Source organism: Gopherus evgoodei, chromosome 8 (genome assembly GCF_007399415.2).
Source record: "Gopherus evgoodei ecotype Sinaloan lineage chromosome 8, rGopEvg1_v1.p, whole genome shotgun sequence".
Lineage (NCBI taxonomy): Eukaryota > Metazoa > Chordata > Testudines > Testudinidae > Gopherus > Gopherus evgoodei.
In genome coordinates, this window is record NC_044329.1 from 59,665,012 (window position 1) to 59,685,756 (window position 20,745).

The window sequence follows — 20,745 nt, forward strand, 5'->3', positions numbered from 1 at the left end:
ACATCTCTAACCACTCAGTGACAGACTTGAAGGTGGCAATTTTGCAACAAAAAAACTTCAAAAACAGACTCCAAAGAGAGACTGCTGAACTCAAATTTATATGCAAATTAGATACAATTAACTCAGGCCTAAACAGAGACTGGGAATGGTTGGGTCATTACGCTAATTGAATCTATTTCCCTGTGTTAAGTTCTCCCCACACCTTGTATGGGTCATCTTAATTATCACTTCAAAAGTTTTTTTTTCTCCTGCTTATGATAGCTCATCTCAATTGATTAGACTCTTCCTGTTGGTATGCATGGTATGCATACTTTCACTTTTTCATGTTCTCTGTATGTATAAATATCTCCTGTCTGTGTGTCTCATTCTATGCATCCGAAGAAGTGAGCTGTAGCTCACGAAAGCTCATGCTGGAATAAATTTGTTAGTCTCTAAGGTGCCACAAGTACTCCTGTTCTTTTTGTGAATTTCCATAGAAAGTGTGTGGGGAAGTAATTTGATTGAAATGTATATACTAGCTGTTTATTTACTTGTTCTTACAACCTAGCAAACAAACTCATTGTATTCTACAACCTTTTTTTTAGAGTGACTCCAGATGGTAGCACCTTAAACATTTTCGGAGTGCTCACGTCTGATGTGGGAAAATACACTTGTGTGGCTACTAATCATGCAGGAGAAGAAGATCGAATTTTCAACTTGAATGTTTATGGTGAGTTTTTAAATGTGACAGACTGAAGTCTGACGTATTAGCCTGACTTTGTTACCACTCACATGATAAGGCCAAGAAGTGACTGCCTAGGTAATCTTATGTATCTATATTCATATGTAATTTGTTGATGTAGATATCATATTGTATTCTATATAACAGTGCAGAGGATCAAAATGATTGAAACCATTGCTGAGTAATAAATTTTGTGATAAACAGAAGTCAGTTCCTATGGTATATTCCATAACAAAACAAACCCACCCAAGATGATTTTTTATTTTAATTTTTTTATTTTTTGTGGAGAAGGACACTGTAGGGACCTAATTCAACACTTCATTACTCAAGTTTTACACATCTTAGCTCTGTTGATCTCAGTCAAATTATGTCCTCTTAAAATTAGAGTAATGCAGAAGTGAAGCAGGTTTTAAACTTTGTTTTACTCAGGATTTAAATTAATCCAAACAATAATCTGAAATAATTTTGTACCAGATCCTCTTGATTTAATGTCACAACTGAGGACAGTGAGACTAATCATCCTCTGCCTGGCACAGTGTGCCGCCATTTACACCTGTAAAAATGGGTGTCAGTGTTCTGCTTTTGGGAGTATTTTACACTCATTTGGCACAGGAGTGAATGACTACCCCAGGAGCAGGACTGGGAAGAATCAGGCCCAACAGGACAATTTGTGTGGGTAGCGCCAACAGGTATGGTCCTTCATAATGAATAAGAACCTCTTAGTGGGAAAATATGGCACCACGTACCTGTGTGATCAGTTGTGGTGAAGTCCGCAAGCAATTTCTGTTAATCTAATCTAAGTAAATATTACAATGTGCACTTGATTTTTAAAGATGTAAATGTATATGTAAGTTAGCTGTGGCCCACAGTTACTAATATCAGAAGGTCTATTGGTTGCCAAGTTTGGACACTCTGTTCTTACTGAATCCTGTAGATATGTTTCATGTGAGATTCTTTTTTTGGTTAGAATAGAAATACCTGTAACATCTTGCAGTTCAGGACAAGCTGAGCTACCATAGAACAGGAATAATTTTGAACGGCCAATTTTAACACCTCTCTTATTCACCTGTTATGTAATTTAGTTCCACCAGCAATAGCTAATAATAAAGATGAAGCAGAGAAGCTAACTGCCCTACAGGATGCCTCCATAAACATTGAATGTACTGCTGTTGGCACCCCACCACCACAAATAAACTGGCTTAAGAATGGGCTTCCTCTCTCTATCTCATCCCAGATCAGGTTGTTGTCAGCTGGACAGATTCTCAGGTGAGTTTCAGTTCTCTAAGGTATCTGAGCTAAATTCTGCCTTCAGTTAACCCTAATGCAACTCTGCTGAAATTGGTGTAGGCCAGGGTAGAATTTGGCCCTCTGCAGTCATACTCTGTCATATTCAAAGTGGAGCAAAGCATTCCATATGGTAGCCATGGGTGAGATAACTGCAGCTGTGTTCTTTACAGAATTGTGAGAGCTCAGGTGTCTGATGTTGGTGTGTACACTTGTGTAGCATCTAACAGAGCTGGAGTGGACAATAAACACTATAATCTTCAAGTTTATGGTAAGTTTCTTTGTGATATTAAGTGAAAAAAGTTGCATTTTGTAGTTAATTTTTTAAGTGTAACAGCAGAAGGGTAGAAATCTTCCCCTGATTGAAACTCTCTGGATAATTGAGAACATTGAGATTTTGCCTCTCAGAGGACGAATTCTATTTATTTTCTTACCAACACAAGACTGAAGACTTTACTAAGTAGATATTTGGCAAATGCTTTATATGGAAACTTTAAATTTTGCTAACAGTTTTGTAAGGTAAGAGAAATTGAACCTTAAAACCCTCTTTACGTTTTTTGGTTCAGATAACATGTTGTAGACTTTTCTTCTTTGAATAAATGTGATGCATTATTTCTACTTGAATTGTAACACACATACACAAACACATACCCCACGAGTGTAAGAAACCTAGAAAATTTAATTGCTTAACAGAGCATTTATTTTATATTAAGAATTAATGTGTGAGTGTATTCCATAATTATCATATCTGTTTCTCTGCAGTACCACCAAGCATGGACAATGCAGGAGAAACAGAGGAAGTGACTATAGTAAAAGGCAATCCAACTTCTATGATGTGCTTTACTGATGGCACCCCCACCCCCAATATGGTATGGCTTAAAAATGGACAACCTCTAAGCCTTGGAACCCATCTGACTATAAGTAATCAAGGAATGGTTCTTCACATTTCAACGACAGAGACTGATGACACAGGCAGTTTCACCTGTATAGCATCCAATGAAGCGGGGGAAGTCAGAAAGCACTTTTCCCTAAAAGTGTTGGGTAAGTGTTATTTTTACATTCAAACAAGATGAAAAATATGCCTAAAATTTCATCCATGAAAAATATGCCTAAAATAATTTAAAAGTTTTTAGAAATTTAGAACATTTTCAGGAAGTAGTGCTCATGAGATAGTAGAATTAAAGGGATGGAATTTACCTTTGAGTGGACATGGTGAAAATTTGTATATTGGTATTGAGATTTACAGATAACAGCAACATGCTAAATATAAATCAGCATATTGATGTACAGAGTAATTTGCTTTAACCAGGTAACTTCGATGTAACAGAAATTAAATTCAGTGGGCTAGATCATCAGCTGGTGCAAACTGGCATAGCTTGACGATGTTATATCTATTTACAGCAGCTGAAGATCTAATACAAATTCTTTTACTGTATAGTGTATTCCTCCCAAGGATATCAAAACTTTTTGCACAGACTAGTTTAGTCTCACAACACCCATGTAACAGAGGAAAATATGATTCTATTTCGCTAATGTTGCTGACCTGAGGCAAAGAGAACTCATGTGAGTTGATATATGTCACACAGGGAGTCGGTGACTGAGCACGAATGAAACACACCAATCTAGAATCTACTACTCTAACCATGTGATTGCCCGTCATGTTTTATAAATCTGAATTTTTGTTAGTAAAGAACATGAATTGTCTTTCCTTGCTGCAGAGCCCCCTCATATCAATGGATCTGATCAACCAGAAGAGAGATCTGTGGTTGTTAACCATCTACTGGAGCTTTTTTGTATGTCTATTGGCATCCCAGTCCCCAGAATCACATGGATGAAGGATGGGCGTCCACTCCCACAGAATGACAATGTACATGTCCTGAGAGGAGGAGAGGTCCTTCGACTAGCCAGTGCTCAGGTGACTGACACATGTAAATTATGTTTGGCTTTGCAAACCCTGGACTGGCTTTCAGAGCTGAGCTGATCACCAGTTTCATGGCACACTATGTCTACAGTCTGATTTCAGGCGGGTTTGTACTCTGTACAGCTCAGTTGTGCCTCCGCTGCCACCACCAGTGCTACCATAGCTACACTGCTATTTATCTTATCATACAAGAAAAAATTCAAATCAACTCAGACAATTTAAACGGAGACTTAAAAAAACCCTAGAAAACGAAAACCACATACCCTAATCACTATGAAGACAGCTGGACTTCAACTTTGCAGTTCATCATGCAGTATCATGGGAAGAGTTGGATAAAAACAGATCCAGACTAATTTTTTGTTGGCTCATATGATAAACCCCTTCCTCCCTCCACCCCCAAGGCTTTACAAAGAACAATTTATGAGGTGCAGAAGATAATAAAGATGTTAATAAATATTTGAGAAGTCAAAATAATTCTCGGGGGCAGAAGGATACATTTTACAAGAATACCTATGTAAAGACCAGATTATGAGAGGTAATTGCATGGCTGTGCAGGATCAGAGAGGGGAGTGCCAAAAACTTTGTAGGCAGGCAAAGGACCTCTTCATAATAGCAGTCTCTGTGCTCCCGTGCTCTGGAGAGCATAGGCACTGTTAGTGCTACCTTCTCTCAGGGAGCAAGATGCCAAGAAAGGTTTGAGGAGGAGGCAGAGTCCCATTTCCTCCACTTCATCCCATGCTGGCCCATTGTATGGGCTGATGCATTCAGAGAACAATCTATTCCATCCTAATGGATTGTTCATTGCAGAGAGCTGCACCAGAAGAGAATGTATCTACTCGAGGCACATTAGCCCTGGTGCTTTTTTTCTCAGATGCTGCAGCTGCCAACCACCTCTACAAAGGGTTGTCACCTAATGGCCACAATCTACCCCAAATAAAATAAACAAGCTTTCAAATATTTCTGGTTGCTTACTCTCCCAGGAATTGCTTGTCTGTTTTCTTCTGTTTCCCTTGTGTTTTTTAACCAATATCTGCTGATCAAAGACAACTGCGAACATCACTACTACTTTTGCTGTTTTAATTGAATTGGTCCCATATTCTAAAGTTTCTACTAAAGTTATCTGGGTATCCTTTAGGTGGAAGACACAGGAAGATATACGTGTTTGGCATCTAGTCCTGCAGGAGATGACGATAAAGAATATCTAGTCAGAGTGCATGGTAAGCTTGATCTGGAAACAATTAAAGCATTCTTTAATACTGTAAGCCTAATACTGAATTATCTACTGCTTTTAAAAGCTAGAAAAAGTTATGAAGTTGAATAATGCCTGACAAAGAAAAAACTCTTTGAGTACCATTTTCACTGATCTTACCTGGTTTTGGAGTGCATCTGTCATCTCCTTTCTAGAACAGAAGATCCAAGGACTAGGTCCTAAGAAAGGATCTCTGTAACAAAGCAGATGTTTTTTAAGGGAAGTGGAGTTGGTAGTACCCTTGAAGGTTATTTAGTTATTAGTCCTTCCCTTTTACAAATTAACTACACTAAATTTAAAAAAGGAAAAGGATAAACAAATGAAAGGAAGCATTGAGATTACAAATTTTGTAGACAAATGTAATTGATGCACTATACTTAGACTTCTATAAGGCATTGGACTTGGTACAACATAACATTTTGATTAGGAGACTAAAATGATACAAAATCAACATAGCACATTAAATGGGTTAAGAAATGGCTAACTGATAGGTGCCAAAATGTGATTGTAAATGGGGAATCATTGAGTAGATGTGCTTCTAGGATGGTACTTCAGGGATCAGTTTTTCACCCTACACTATTAACTATTAACTATTAACAATTTTGAACAATGACCTGGAAGAAAACAAGAAATCATCACTGATCAAGTTTGCAAAAGATATAAAGATTAGGGAATAGTAAATAATGAAAAGGACAGGTCACTGATACAGAGCAAACAGGATTGCTTGGTAAGCTGGGGGCAAGCAAACAAGATGTGTTTCAGTACTGTGACATGTAAAGTCACACATCTAGGAACAAAAAATGAAGGCCATATTTACAGGATGGGGGACTCTGTCTTGAGAAAAGACTTGGGGATCATGTTGGATAATCAGCTGAATATGAACTCCCAGTGTGACACTGTGGTGAAAGGCTAACTAAGGTGAATCTTCAGTGGAGAAAAAAGGTTATATTATGTCTCTTTTTTTCCACTGGTGTGACCACTCCTGGAATATTGTGTCCGGTTCTGATGTTCACACTTCAAGAAGTATTCTGGAAAACCTGAAGAGGTTTCAGAAAAGAGCCACGCGAATGATTAGAGGATGGGAAAATCTGTTTTATAGCGAAAGACTCAAAGAGTTCAAGCTATTTAGCTTATCCAAAAGAAGGTTAAGGGGTGAATTGATCCCAGTCTATAAGTACCTTTATCTGGAACAAGTATTTGATAACGGGCTCTTCAGTCTTGCAAACGAAAGTATAACACAATCCAATGTCTGGATGTTGTAGCTAGATAAATTCAGACTGGAAATTAGGAGTCCATTTTAACTATGAGGATTATTAACCACTGGCACAATTTACCAATTTCTATCACAACGCGAAGATGTGTTCTAGGAATAATTTTGAGGAAGTTCTATGGCCCATGATATACAGGAGGTCAAACTAGATGATCACAATGGTACCTTCTGATCTTGGAATCTATAAATCTGTATACTGTGGGTCAGGAAAACAGAAGCAACAATACACCTCCTTAGAAAGAGGATATTAAATCAAGTGCAGTTACTTACTGTTTGTATGTAATGTAGCTATTCATAATATGATGCAATTATGATGGAACATTGCAAACTTAGTTATTTAAAATAAAACACAAGCAATTATAATGGAAATCAGAGTAACAAAGAAAGTTAGAGGAATTGATGTCCTTTGGCCTTTTTCAATATGACTCAGAAGGAATAAAGAGGACAGGATATATGTATGTGACACACATTTGCAATATACATTTCATATTATATAAAAAAATAAAAGAAATGGCAGCTGAATCAGTATGTCAGTTCCTCTAGATCTAGAACAGACCTTAGATCTTGTCAATCTAGTCTCTGAAGAATAAGACACTGCAAAATAATTTCCTCCCTGACCTAGGGAGAAAACTCAGTGTTAAATGACTATATGGTAGCAGAAGTACGTTCACAAAAAATGTCTCTCAGATGAGTCAGCCTTCTGCTTCTTGCAGACTTGCACAATTCCTACATGAATTCCTCCTAGAGTGAAGAAGTTTTATCAAATCAAGGTTTTGCTTATCCAGTGAATGACAGATCATATCTGAATCTGTGGATGAAGAGGGTTATGGAGCTTGAGGTATCCTGACTTCATCCGACTAAGTGCTGGTTTCTTCACAGAGAATGGACTTTCAACTAATTTCTATCAGTTAGTGGTTTGTGACGTGCAGTTTTAGGAAGTGGGTTATAGCTAGTCAAATGAGGGTGATATATTTTGCAGATAAAAGCCAGACCTGCTATTGAAATGAAAAGCAAAAGCAGTTGATTGTACTGCTGCTCTTCTGGTATATCATGAAATCTTGCTTGAGAATTACACACTGAGATTCTATCCATAGAAATGTTTTAATTAAAGTTCATATTTTTCATGCTTTTCTTATTCTCTTTTTTTTTTAACAGTTCCCCCTAACATTGCTGGCACCAGTGGGCCTCAGGATCTCACTGTGCTGCAGAACAGACAAGTTATATTGGAGTGCAAGTCAGATGCAGTGCCACCTCCTATGATCACCTGGCTTAAAGATGGAGAACTTTTACAGGTACATTTGCTATGTTATTTTCACAAATTTGTTGCATCTTTGCATTCTGCACAAAGGGCATGAACTTAAATTTCTGATTCTACTCACTTGCTCCTTCAGCACAGTTGAGTTGTGGTCCCTTGAGGTCAAGAGAAGGTTGTTGAGTAGCCCTGGTCCAAATACAACTTGACTTAAACAAGTACATGAAGACAGTGACCACGTGAACTGGCCGTCCCTCTGTGATTTGTTCTCTTTTCCTTTAGGGGGATCCCTTGCTCCTCCTGGATCCTTTGAGCAATCCTAGAAGCCTTCGGTATACTCCTGAATGGCTTCCCAGGAAAGGTAGCTGAGAAAGACTACACTATACATTTAACTTTGGGTATATTATGAATCTTCATATTCTAGTAACATTTAGAAAGGAAAGAAATTTCTTTAAATTGAAGAGAAATAAGCAGCTTAATTTAATCTCTGCTAATCATCACAGTTTTGCACCAAATGCACCTATTAACTCAGAATTTAATGCAGTGGCAGTGAAGCATCACATCCTTATTGGTTAAGTCAAAGGAGGAAGAGCAGAGTAATTCAACTGGAGACTTTTCTATTGCTCGTCATCCATTGTAGAGCCACATAAATTTTCAATCACATAGCCCTTCCCCAGTTGACTACTTGGCCTTGTCTAATGTCATGTTGGGTTTCCTGGAGACTGTGCTGAGCAAACTCAGGTTTTTGCTTTATATCGGCCCTTTAATTGTTCAGAAAGAAAAAGGTAAATCCATGTGAACCATCAGTTTGCTAGTCCCTTAACTTTGGTCCCTTTCCAGACTTCATCCATGACCTCTTGGTTCACTGTGATCCATTTAGGATGAGCACAGACATTCTTTGGCTGTGTGTGTCTCAATGTCCGTCCCCCTGTTGTCTGTCCCCCACACCTGCACCCCGATGACAGTGGATGATACTTATACATTAAGTTTGAGTTAGCTCAAAGAACTTGGGCCAGGTAGCCATGCCAGTACTGACATGAGTGTTTTAACTGGCAAAGACATGACTGCACCAAAAAGGGTTCCAGTACAAATAGGCTGTTGCCAGTTCCAGCTTCACTTATCCAGTTCCAATAAAAGGAAGAAATGTTTGGAAATAGAGACTGCTTATGGGATTCACAGAGTGTTCCATTGACCTCTGTGTGTGTAAGGTTTCTTTTATTCTCTTTAGAGAAAAATAAATTCCTATCCATAAGACTCTTATCTAATGTATATTTAAAGAACAGAATAATACTGGATACTAAATGCGTACGGGATTGTGCCTTTGAGGGATAGTCTAGAGACAGGAAGGGCACCACTTCAACAGTAGCTCTTGCAGTCACTATATCTGAGATAAGCACAATTCCTTTGGATGATATTCCTTCATGGTACATGGTTGATCACTTAGGTCACCTGGTAGTATTTCTACTTCATACCTGTAGAACAAGCTTTTATTAACAGGAGGCTGGAAAGAGATTGGAAGAAGGCAGCATGAATGCTTCTGACATGTACCTTCCTGGAAAACATATTTGCAAAAGTATTTCAGACTTGTGTTTTCTGTCAACATTCCTATGTTTAAAAAAAAAAAAAAGAAAAAAATCACTTGTACAAGTGTTTGCAGAAAACAAAAATTAAGACGTTTTGTGAATAGTGTTGAAAGATAATCAGTTATTCACATGAATAGTTGAGAATTATTTTTGAAGTATTAACCAGCCCTACTATGAGCCGTGAGTTAGGGTTGAGGCACATTTGTTTGGCAGGATGGTGATGCTTCCACTTCAGTCTGCAGAGCTATTTAGAACATCTCAGCTGCACTACATTCACACTGTTCTAATAAAAGAACCGCGCAGTCCACCCAAACCTTTGTAAAAAAAATTGCCATATGAAGTGCAACTATGAGATTTGGGTTTCCTTTATCCCCCCCACTACTCTTTCCATTGTTGAGTGTAACTGTGTCAGCATATATCTCCCATATTTCTGGAGCACAGTTATCGTTTTCTTTTTTTGATCTTGGAAGTCTGACTGGAGACGGATCACTTTTGCCTAATAAGGAAAAATGAGATGTTCAAGTTGTGTACATAATTAACCAAATGTTTTCCTGACCTCAAGGGAGGACTGTCTTCCACTAAAGAAACATAGAGGGAGGTACACCCAGGAGTGGAAAGAGTAATTCTGCTTTGCCTCGGGAAAAGTGGACAGTTTCACAATGAGGAGAGGGAAGTTTTTGGAAAATACCAATTTTTGGATAGTAATGCTTCAGCATTATTTTAATTGAAAATCATCATTGTTTTTAGTTGTACCCTCTTATGAGCTTTTAAATGAAACTTCATTCCCTACCAGTTTTGTCGTCTTCCGTTGGGAAAACTTCAATCTTCTCTCCTATTCTGTCTCTAATAGCCAAATCTTAAATCTTGCGCTTGTTTAATGGTATGTTTGTGCATCATTATCATCTCTGACAGCAGAACAAAAGGTGTATCTGACATTACTGTATTTCTAGGAATGGTTTGACTGCAATATTTGGGTTCACAAGGAATGTAGGATTAGGCCCTAAGAGTATTAACTAATAGATACATTAGAGAGGCTTGATTCAAAGCCCATTGAAGTCCATGGAAGTCTTTCCATTGACTTAATTGGGGCTTGGATCAGGCCCTAACAGAACAGTGGATTTTGTTTTTTAAAGATAGGACCCAGTGGAGTTTTCATTATCACGAGGATTATAATTAAAGTACAGTTTGGGGACTAAACTATAATTTCCTTGCCTTTGTTTTGTCATATATATGTGGTACTATATTTAAAACTACTTAGTAGCAATGACAGTGAATTAATTTTTCTCAGTTATATTATATACTTCTAAGGTCATAGCAATTGTGCTGAAATATGTAAGAGGAATAAATACAAATATACAAAAAATACCGGTTATTACAAATATGAGGCATTTTAAGTAGCCTCTGCCCAAGGGCTTGGCAATGGCAGGTGGCTTATTTCACTTCTAGGGCCCCAGTGCTGCAATCTGTTCTGCATGGATGGACCCCTTTGACTATGGGAGGCCCTATTGACTTCAGTGGGGCTCTGTACTAGCCTGAAGTCCACCTGCAGAGAAGGGTTGCAGAATTGGAGGCCTAAAGGTTCAGAAACCATAAGAGAAGTTAAACACCACCAAATTTAGTATTAAAAGAACCCGTCATGATTTTTAAGCCAGTTTGAGGATTGTGTGGACCCTTGAATGGTTTGAACACTTGGAGTTGGCAGTATTATACACCGATACAAATCTTGTACAGACTGGCAGTGACCAAAAGCAATTCACATCTAGTGGCTGTTTTTGCACAATCTGTTCACACTCAGTGCATTGCCAAACAGATAGGGATCTGTACCAGCTCTGGCATCCTTGCAGGCAGTCTCAATGTAGAGGCTAATCTGTTGCATAATGGAAATGATTCCTTTAGGTCAAGGCTGTGGCACATTGAAAGAGCAGTGTGGGAAAGCTTTTATTTCTTCTACCAGTGATATGCCTGGGTGTGGGTAAAGAATGCACATCAATTTTGTGCCATCAAACTGCCCTCTTACATGAAAACCAAAAAAATAAATAAATTATAATTAATTGTTTTGTTCACAAATTCTAATCCCCTTTTCAGGCAAAATTCCCGAGTAATGAATTCATGATTGAGTCTATAAATTGCCATCAATATTTTAAAACTCAACTAAATTATCTAAGAGATGTAACACAGCCTTATTTATGTTGCATCCACTGTTTAGGAAGCTGTGTCAATCCCAGGATATTAGAGCAACAAGGTGAGGCAATATCTTTTATTGGATCAACTTTTGTTGGTGCAGGAGGCAAATTGCTGAGTTTACAAACAGCTTTTCTTCAGGTCTAGGAAACTGCACCAAAGCTTGTCTCTCTCACCAACAGAAGTTGATTCAATAAAATATATTACCCTGTCCCCCTCGTCTCCCTTGTTTATCCTTGTAACTTTACCAAGACAAATGAAGTTAAGCCATCAATGAATTTGACCCATTATGTTCTTATGGCCACCCTATCAAACCTCCTATTACTTTGTAACATAAATTTTCAGTACAATGGAAAAACATGGTAAAATTATTTCTACTTGTTGAACTTTCCTTAGGCAACTCCTCGAGTCCGCATCCTATCCAGTGGCCGATATCTGCAGATCAATAATGCTGACCTAGGTGATACAGCAAGCTATACCTGTGTGGCAAGTAACATAGCAGGAAAAACTACCAGAGAGTTTGTGCTGACTGTAAATGGTAAAGAATATGGATTAATTCTTAACTATTATAATCTTTGCACAGTATGTCTGAAAGTTGGAAAAGGTGAAATATGTTTAGTGGACTCCTCACAACTAATAAGCAGAAGTACAGTAATTTTGTTAATATATCAATCCAAGAAATACTTTAAAGAATGTTTTAAGATAGCCCAGGAAACTTTCATTCTTCCCCCATGTGCGTTTGTATTATAAAAGTCACATTAGGGCCCATATCCACAAAGGTATTCCACTGAAATTAGTGGCAGTTAGCAGCCTAATGTCATTGTAGGTCTAGGGTGAGGTGCTTTGCAGAGATGAGGCATTTGGTTTCCACTGAGCAGGGTGATGTCTGAATTGCTTCTATAGCATATTTTTCTAGTTGATGCATGGGACAAAATGAATGAACAGTTCTGAAGAGAGGCTAAGCATAAATTTTCCATTAAGATTGTTAACAAGGCCCAGGGTGGGTTTTTCTCTTATTAAGACAGGGCCATACTACTACGAGACACTGCAGTGTGCAAAGGCACAGATATTAATTTTGAGGTACAGCTACTGGGAGAGGGCTAAGCCTTAATTTCAATCTCTCATGGCAGAGTCAAAATCCTATATTCAGTTCAAACGAACAGTTTGCATGTAATAAAACATAGTCTGGGACAGATAGTCTCAGTGTCCTACTTGATTTCCTGATTTTTAAAAGGTATCAAAGAATTTTAGAAATGTGGGGCTGGAAGGGATCTCAAAAGGTCATCTTGTCCATTCTCCTGTGCTGAGACCATGCCACGTGCCAACTCTAACAATGTAAGATCATTAGTAGGTGGCACAGAAATCTATCATCTTTTTAATTTGTAAAAGATAAGAAGTTTTTCTTTAATTTTCCATACAGCATACCAGCTTTCATGTATTGTAGCAGATTTAAAGAAGCTTGTTGGTACACTCATGGGGGCACAATTCCATGGTCATGGCAGAGGGTCTAATTTAAAACAGTTCAGAATACAGCTCTCTCTCTCTCTCTAATATCATGTGGAATTCTTTCTTATACAGTTGCTCCCACAATCAAAGATGGTCCTCAAACAGTTGTTGTGAATATAAATAAGTCTGTTGTTCTGGAGTGTGTTGCAGAAGGAGTGCCAACCCCAAGAATTACATGGAGAAAGGATGGGGCTATTTTTGCTGGAAACAATGCCAGGTAGCATCTAATAGTCAGAATAACATTGTGTAGAAACTTTTTAACAATGTATTTGTAATAAAAGACTTGGAGTGAAATCTCTTGGGATTTTATTTGCATTAGTTTTACATTCACAAACTCAGTATCAGTGATTTTCTCGTTTAAATGAGTGATAATAAAAATCTCCTCTTTCATAACATCTACAAAGCTGATGTATTTCCGTTTGAAAGTTATTGTAGGAGTCAGTTTTCATAATTACTGTGTAGCAGAAGTGCAGAAAGACAGACTCAAGGCAGAATGAGTGTCATATGTTCAAAAAGGAAAATTTTATATGGCCAAATTAAGGTGCTACACATTTTGCCTACTCCTGTGTTCTTCTGTTTCTGTTTTCTCACAACACTTAGCCACAGTTCCTGCCATGAAAAATTAAATTAATGCCTATACCTTTGTTTTAGATATTCAGTGTTAGAGGATGGGTCCCTGTACATTCATACAGCACACATTACCGACACTGGACGATATTTGTGTATGGCAACCAATGCAGCCGGTACTGAACGCAAGCGAATTGATCTACAAGTCCAGGGTAAATATTTCTTTTTCAGATAAACACAAATGTTCTACAAAAACTGGACACATTGGATTTCTTGATTGTTGCTGAATCTTGAAATCTATATTAGTAATGCACTGGAACTGTAGAAAAGCAACTCAGAGCCTGCTTTTCAAGTACTCAGGCTTTGGGCTATTTGGATCTGGGACACTGGTTCAGGCCATTATAGAGAAAGGGGTCAATGAAAATCAGATCCAAGCACAGAATATGGATGTCCCCAAAATGCAGGATTATTCACATCTGGAATTTTGTTTAAGGCTTCTCTCTAGTTTTTTTTTTTTTTTTGTAAGCCCTTAGAAATTCTGTTTGTTATGAACACTGCCTAAATATTTGTGAACAGAAAAAATAGTTGTTCTTTGTTAACTGGTCTGTGTACATCAACAGGATATACACAGAACTGAGAGACACTCCCGACTGCATTTTTTGGCAGATTTATAAATGTCAAATGATCTGTGCTACAGAAAAGGATCATTTCAAATAGTTCAACTTGAAAAAATATACATTCTCTTAAAATTACCTGGGCTTCATATGTTCTTTAGTTCCTCCATCTATCGCTCCTGGACCCACCAATTTTACAGTTACTGTAAATGTCCAAACCACTCTTCCCTGTGACACCACTGGAATCCCTAAGCCAGCAATAAGTTGGAAGAAGAATGGGCATCTCCTTAATGTTGATCAGAATCAGAATACGTACAGGTGAGAAATGCTCTAATCTTTGTTGAGGGCTAAATTCATCTCTGGTGCAAATCTATTCAGAGATTGGTTCGGCCTATTTTAATTTAATTTAAAATTTGCTTTTAAATAAATAGACAAACTTCATTGCATGACTGTTAGTAGAAGTACTGAAATGGTTTACTGGTGAACTGGTTTAAATAAAACATTGCCTGCCACCTGATGTACACATGTTTAGTAATAAAGTTCAATTCTTTGCCTTGTATTTTAACAATGTGTGTCTATTTGCATTTGACTTAATGTATTTTACTCACCTCTGAGATCCACTGAAGAGGTCAAAATAATGTACAATACGCTCTTTTCATGGTATTTATGTTCCTGGTTGGTGGAAACACTGAGAAAACCAGAGAGAGAAAGCTCAGACATTCCATTTGTATATGGGCCCTGTAGACCCTGGAAACATTTAGATTTTGCCAGAGTGAGGCACTAACGTTTGCTAAGAGCAAACTGTTGTAGCTCAGAACAGCAATAATTAGTTCTCAGTTTGCAGCTGTTTGGCCAGATGGGCCACAGTGATGCACAAAGAATGGCCAAAGGTGAGAAAAATTCCTGAGGATCCTCTGGAACTGTATGGAGTTTGCTCCCCACATGAAAGAGTGGTGGCTTCCTCCTTCAAACCCTGTGGATTTGTTACTGTGGAACCCCACTGTCTCATATCTCTACCCTCCACCAAAGCCAGGCTGCAAGGGATCCTCTCTGGCCAGGGCTGACCTACAAGAAAGGGATGGTGGGGGAGACACTTTGCTTTCTTTTGGCCCTGACCCCACCAAACATTGTCTTCCTATAGTGGCCCAGGTTCCACTCCCACAGAGAGCTCTTAACGGGATACTGGGAATGGGTTTGGGGCCCCAGAGCTGACTCTCATTCCATGCCAGAACAGTGAGATCCCCATGTTAAGAGCTCCATCTCTGTGTGCTCTTGTTTTACTGTGTAGGTGGGAAATCTTTCCTGACACTTATAGTGCTCAGCTTACACTCTGAAATGTCAGAATTGACTTCTTGCCTAACTTCCATTAAATGTTTATAATTGCTATTTGCAAGTAATTAATGTTACCATTAATGTTATTGTAGTAACATTGTGGCTCTGTACCATTGTCTTCTGTTGTGAAATCCCAGACTTGTTTGCATATCTGTAATTATATAATCCTCTGGTAGCTAGTCTCAGAGTCTTCTATAAACCTTAAACAAGTCTATAACTAACAGATTGCCTTTCAGTTCATATTTACAGGTCTGCGCTTTTAGAACAGAAGATCCTGTGTTCAGTCAAGTCTCTAGTCCATGCATTTTCAGTATGAATACTAAATATATAAAATAGTGCAGCCATTTTTAAAATTCAGCAACAATATTAAAATCGACCTCTTGTGGCAATTAATTCAATGGACTGACAATGTACTGAATGAAGAGATGTTTCAATATCTCCTAATTTCTCTATTTCAGGCTTTTGTCTTCAGGTTCCCTACTAATCATTTCTCCCACTGTGGATGACACTGCAGTCTATGTGTGCACTGTGTCAAATGATGCAGGAGAGGATCAAAGAACAATTGATTTCATTGTACAAGGTAAAGCACACATTGTAAATGCACATGTATTATGATACCACAAATGTCTTCAGGACAATCCTTTATTTAAATGAGAACTGTAATTTTGATGCTTATTCTATTGAGCTTTTACTCTTGTTAAGAGCATGTTGCTATATGCAAACCTCTATATGACATGAGAATGGTTGATAATCCTAACACTGTGCTCCTTGCTTTAGTGCCCCCATCCATAGCAGATGAAGCTACAGATCTTCTGGTAACAAAACTGTCTCCAGCAGTAATTTCCTGCACTGCTTCAGGTGTTCCTTTCCCCTCAATTCACTGGACCAAAAATGGGATACGACTCCTTCCCAGAGGAGATAGCTACAGGATTCTGTCTTCAGGTATTATGCATATTTGAGTAGATGCAGAAAATGCTAGAAGAAGGTGCATTACTATATTCATTGTAAATATTTTGGAATAAAAATCTAGGGTTCTTAAACGGTATTATGGTTTCTCTGTTTTCTTTGAACATAAGATAGTGTAATATACTACAATACTGTATATGAATTCTCTTTTTTTCTAGGAACGATTGAAATAACTGCGGCACAGTTAGACCATGCAGGAAGGTATACCTGTGTGGCCCGGAATGCTGCTGGCACTGCACACAGACATGTTACTCTTCATGTTCAGGGTGAGGTGGGAACTTGAATAGGAACATGTTTTATAAACAGCTTTAGTTCGTTTTGAAAAGAAAATGTTAGAATAATAATACAGAATAATGGCGGGACCACATTATGCCAGTCTTACTCATGTTCAGTAGTATTTTACTCATGTGAGTAGTTTCATAGATACACTGGCTACTCGGGGAGTAAGATACCATTCAACATAAGCAAGCATGTGAAAATTTGGCCTTGTATAAATATATTTGTATCTGGTGGAAGCTACAAAGCGTGGGCTCTTTTAATTTAGATTGATTCAGCACTCGGAATACAATGTAGAAATCAATCATGCATTGATGAAGGCATGCACTAAATGATCTGATAGCTTTTTCCAACTCTGATGCCTAGGATATTATGATTTGGCCACAGGTATGACCTGCTTTGATTTTTTCTGTTAGGGCTTTTTCTGCTTTGTTGTTTTGCTTAATTAGAATAGATTCATTAGGTGAACTAAATATGCAGGGCTAAATTCTTTAATCCATATGCTGAGTAGTTCCATATTATGCAAGAGTAGTCCTACTGGGCTCATCAAAAGGATAATAGAATCCAGCCCTCAATAGTTAAATGTTCTTAGCCTGTCACATTGTACAATTTGTCTTCATTTTATTTTCCAGCCATTAAAATATTACAACTTCTTCAATGTACACTATGTGTATTCCACACGTAAGTATGCAAGTGTACCTGGACCTGAGTCTGGAATTTTTTTATACAAGCAGTATCCATTCACCCACGCATGCGCCCTAGCTCCGCTTGAGTGCCAAACAGAGGGCATAAAAGGGTTGACGCCTATCCAGTTCCTTCTTAGCACTACCTGATATGAGTCAGAATCTTGGGTGTTCTCAGCTCCTTTCTACTGCATCATTGCTCTAAAGATATTGTATATTTAGTTTTTAGCGTTTTTGTAGTTTTTATAATGTAGCCTAACATAGGTTTTCCCCCTTCTGTTCCCCACATGGAATTCCCACCCCCAAGAAGTATGGGATTGTGCCCAGTGTCCTGGGGTGCAAAAACTGTGTTTCCTGCCTTCTCCTTTTCTGTGAATGACAAACGTCAATTCTGCCTCTATTGCCTGGGTGAGGCTCACATCTCTGCCAAGTGCAGCATCTGATGCTCCTTTTCCCCCAGAATTCCTGAGGGTTGGGAACTGAGACTTAGAAAATATATGATGGAGAAGGAATGGGATCCCAATCAGTTCTGGACTGAGGACATCCCCTTGTATATCAGTCTCAGCAAGCAGGCAGCACCCTCCAAGCATGAGCTTGGGGACGGAGGCTAAGACTGCTAAATCTAAGGAGGAAGCTTCACATGAGAGTAAGGGGCACTCTCATAGACGCAGGAATGAGTCATCTTTCTCTAAAACTGCCCTGAAGAGGGAGGATCCCTCCCTGACCATGTCAAAATTGGAAGAGCCAGTACACATGGGCACTGAGGACTTAGGCCTGAGTATATCTTCTCAGTAGGAGAAGGAAGTGCACAAGGGTATAGCTCGGACAGTTCCGACATTGGCTCTGATGGTGAAGACTCAGGAAAAACAGCTCCTGGTGCTCCCATCCACTTCTAGAGCCAATGCAGTATAGTAACGCCTCACTTAAAGTCATCCCGGCTAACGTTGTTTCATTGTTATAGGGAACATGCTCGTTTAAAGTTGTATAATGCTCACGTCTAAGGTTTTTTGACAGCTACCTGCTTTGTCCACTGCATGCAAAAAGAGCAGCCCATTGGAGCTAGCTGGTGGGGCTTGGAACCAGGATGGACCGGCAACCCCTCTGTCAGCTCCCCGCTCCCCTAAGTTCCCTGTGTGGCAGCCGCCCAGCAGGCTATCAATTGCCAGGAAGTTCAGCTGTCCCTCCCTGAACTGCTGTGTGCTGCTCCCAGGGCTGTCTCTAGCTATTCTGGAGCCTTCCTCAGGGGAAGCAGTGGGGTGGGAGGGCTGGATTGGCTTGGGGGCAGGGGGAACCACCGCCCAGCACTCACCAGCAGCGCAACTGGGGCTGGGTTGCTGCACTTCCCACTGCCAGTGAGTGCAGGCCCAGCCCTGCTGCAGAGCTCAGGGGAGTACGGTGGGGCTGGGGCAGAAAGAGGCAGGGCAGATTGGGACGGGGGCCCTGGGGAAGAGCTGGAGCAGGGGCTGGAGCAGCACACAGTTGCACAGGGCACCAGGAAATGTGGTGCCCCAAATTTCCTGGTGCCTTACGCAGCTGTGTACTTTGCATATGGGTAAGGATGGCCCTGGCTGCTCCTACCCTCTGCCTTGGAGCTGCTCCCGGGAGCCTCCTGCTTGCTGTGCAAGGGGAAGGGGGAAAGAGGGGTGCTAATGTCAGGGTGTCCCCCTCCCCTCTGCTTCTGGCCCCCATTCCTTTACCCCATCGGGCCATCTCCACAGAACAGGGTGCAGGGGGACATGACAGGGCTCAGAACAGAGGGAGCTTGCTGGCAGCAGCTGCTGTCTCAACTTGCTGATCTACTAAAAAAGGCAATGTACTTAGAGTCGGGTCAGCATACTTAAAGGGGCAATACACATCTCTCTCTCTCTCACACACACACACACACGGTGTGTGTCTCTCTCTGCCATGCTGTCTCCCCTCCCTCCATTCATGCTACCTTGTAGAGTGTGAGGCTACATTAACAACCATGTGTTAACCCTTGAGGGCTCAGTGGAGTGCTAGTTCATCATTTAGCAATAAGGCATGCCCTGGGAAATACCTTTCCACACTGTGATTTCACCACCTCAACCAAGCTTCACAATGATCATTGCTATGTACAGTATTACATTGTTTAAAACTTTATACTGTGTCTCTGTGTGTGTGTGTGTGTGTGTATATATATAATATATATATGTATAAATAAATATAAAATACAGTCTTTTGTCTGGTGAAAAAAAATTCCCTGGAACCTAACCTCCCATTTACATCAATTCTTATGGGGAAATTCGGTTCACTTAACATTATTTCGCTTAAAGTAGCATTTTTCAGGAACATAATTACAATGTTAAGCAAGGAGCTACTGTACTCATAGTGACACAGCCCCAGAGGGAGCCAAGTGTCATGGTGACCAAGAAAGCTCCAGCTCCACCAATGGACTCTCCTTTTAGCCCAGAGCAGTCTGAGGCCTCAGTCACCCCGGAGGACATCTTTTTTCTTTCCTGTCTGCATTAACCTCTCTGTTGGGACAGGCTTTATTCCAGGACATTATATCAGAGGAAGAAACTACCCTGAGGATGCAGAGTCATTCTCCTATCTCACCTGCCAGCCTCTAGGTGCAACCTTTGGTACCATAGGTTCTGCCAGTAGTCCAGGATCTGGCTTTGTCTTTGGATGAGTCAGAGGCACCACAGGAGTCTGTGCAGTACCAGACAGAAGTCCTCAAAGATTAGACTTCCAGCCTCCAACCAGACACAATTCATGAAGGGATAAGTTGTACCTTATGCTATGGGGTCCTCCGGTGCCAGTTGATCTATCTGTTGGCAATATTGGGGGGCTGTGGGCTCCCTACCCTAGACTCCCAGGATCAGCTCATAAGCCCTATTTGCCATCACCACCCACAACCATCCCCATCGGAGTATTTGGAGGAGGAAGATGAGCTGGATTTGCTGGTTCAGGGAGCAATCTTCTTGTCTTCACCAGATGAGGTGGTTACTCCATTTCCACTGGAAGACTTTAAACAATAGCAAGAGCTTGTGCCCAGGGGGTCATCAGAGCTACAGATTCACCTTGAGGAAGTCCAGGATCCTCAGCACAGATTACTGGACATGCTGCAGCCTGTAGAGTGGCCCTCCCCATCAACAAGGCCATTATGGATCCAGCAAAGGAAGTTTGGCACACTCCTGCTTCTATTCCTCCCACCCGTAAGAGGGCTGAGAAGCGTTAATTTGTTCCGCCCAAGGGGTGAGAGTTTTTGTTCTTTAAGTGATTGCACATGTCCATTCCACTGTAGGTGTGTGTGCACACCTTGTGCACAGTTGTCATAAATTTTTCCTAAGCAGTACCTGTTGGGGCAGCATGAGCA

The 20,745-nt window shown here is 39.9% G+C and overlaps 1 protein-coding gene across 1 annotated transcript in view; it reads left to right on the forward strand.

The window, feature by feature from the left end:
* The window catches only part of HMCN1 (hemicentin 1), a 323,599-nt gene that overhangs the window by 250,875 nt on the left and 51,979 nt on the right, over positions 1-20,745 (forward strand). The window contains exons 65-78 of the mRNA XM_030573193.1: positions 585-709; positions 1,804-1,987; positions 2,179-2,276; positions 2,768-3,046; positions 3,724-3,920; positions 5,062-5,143; positions 7,601-7,737; positions 11,858-11,999; positions 13,040-13,184; positions 13,619-13,746; positions 14,310-14,466; positions 15,939-16,060; positions 16,258-16,422; positions 16,605-16,712. Of these exons, the coding sequence (XP_030429053.1) occupies positions 585-709; positions 1,804-1,987; positions 2,179-2,276; positions 2,768-3,046; positions 3,724-3,920; positions 5,062-5,143; positions 7,601-7,737; positions 11,858-11,999; positions 13,040-13,184; positions 13,619-13,746; positions 14,310-14,466; positions 15,939-16,060; positions 16,258-16,422; positions 16,605-16,712 (2,069 nt within the window). The remainder of the gene's footprint in view (positions 1-584; positions 710-1,803; positions 1,988-2,178; positions 2,277-2,767; positions 3,047-3,723; positions 3,921-5,061; positions 5,144-7,600; positions 7,738-11,857; positions 12,000-13,039; positions 13,185-13,618; positions 13,747-14,309; positions 14,467-15,938; positions 16,061-16,257; positions 16,423-16,604; positions 16,713-20,745) is intronic.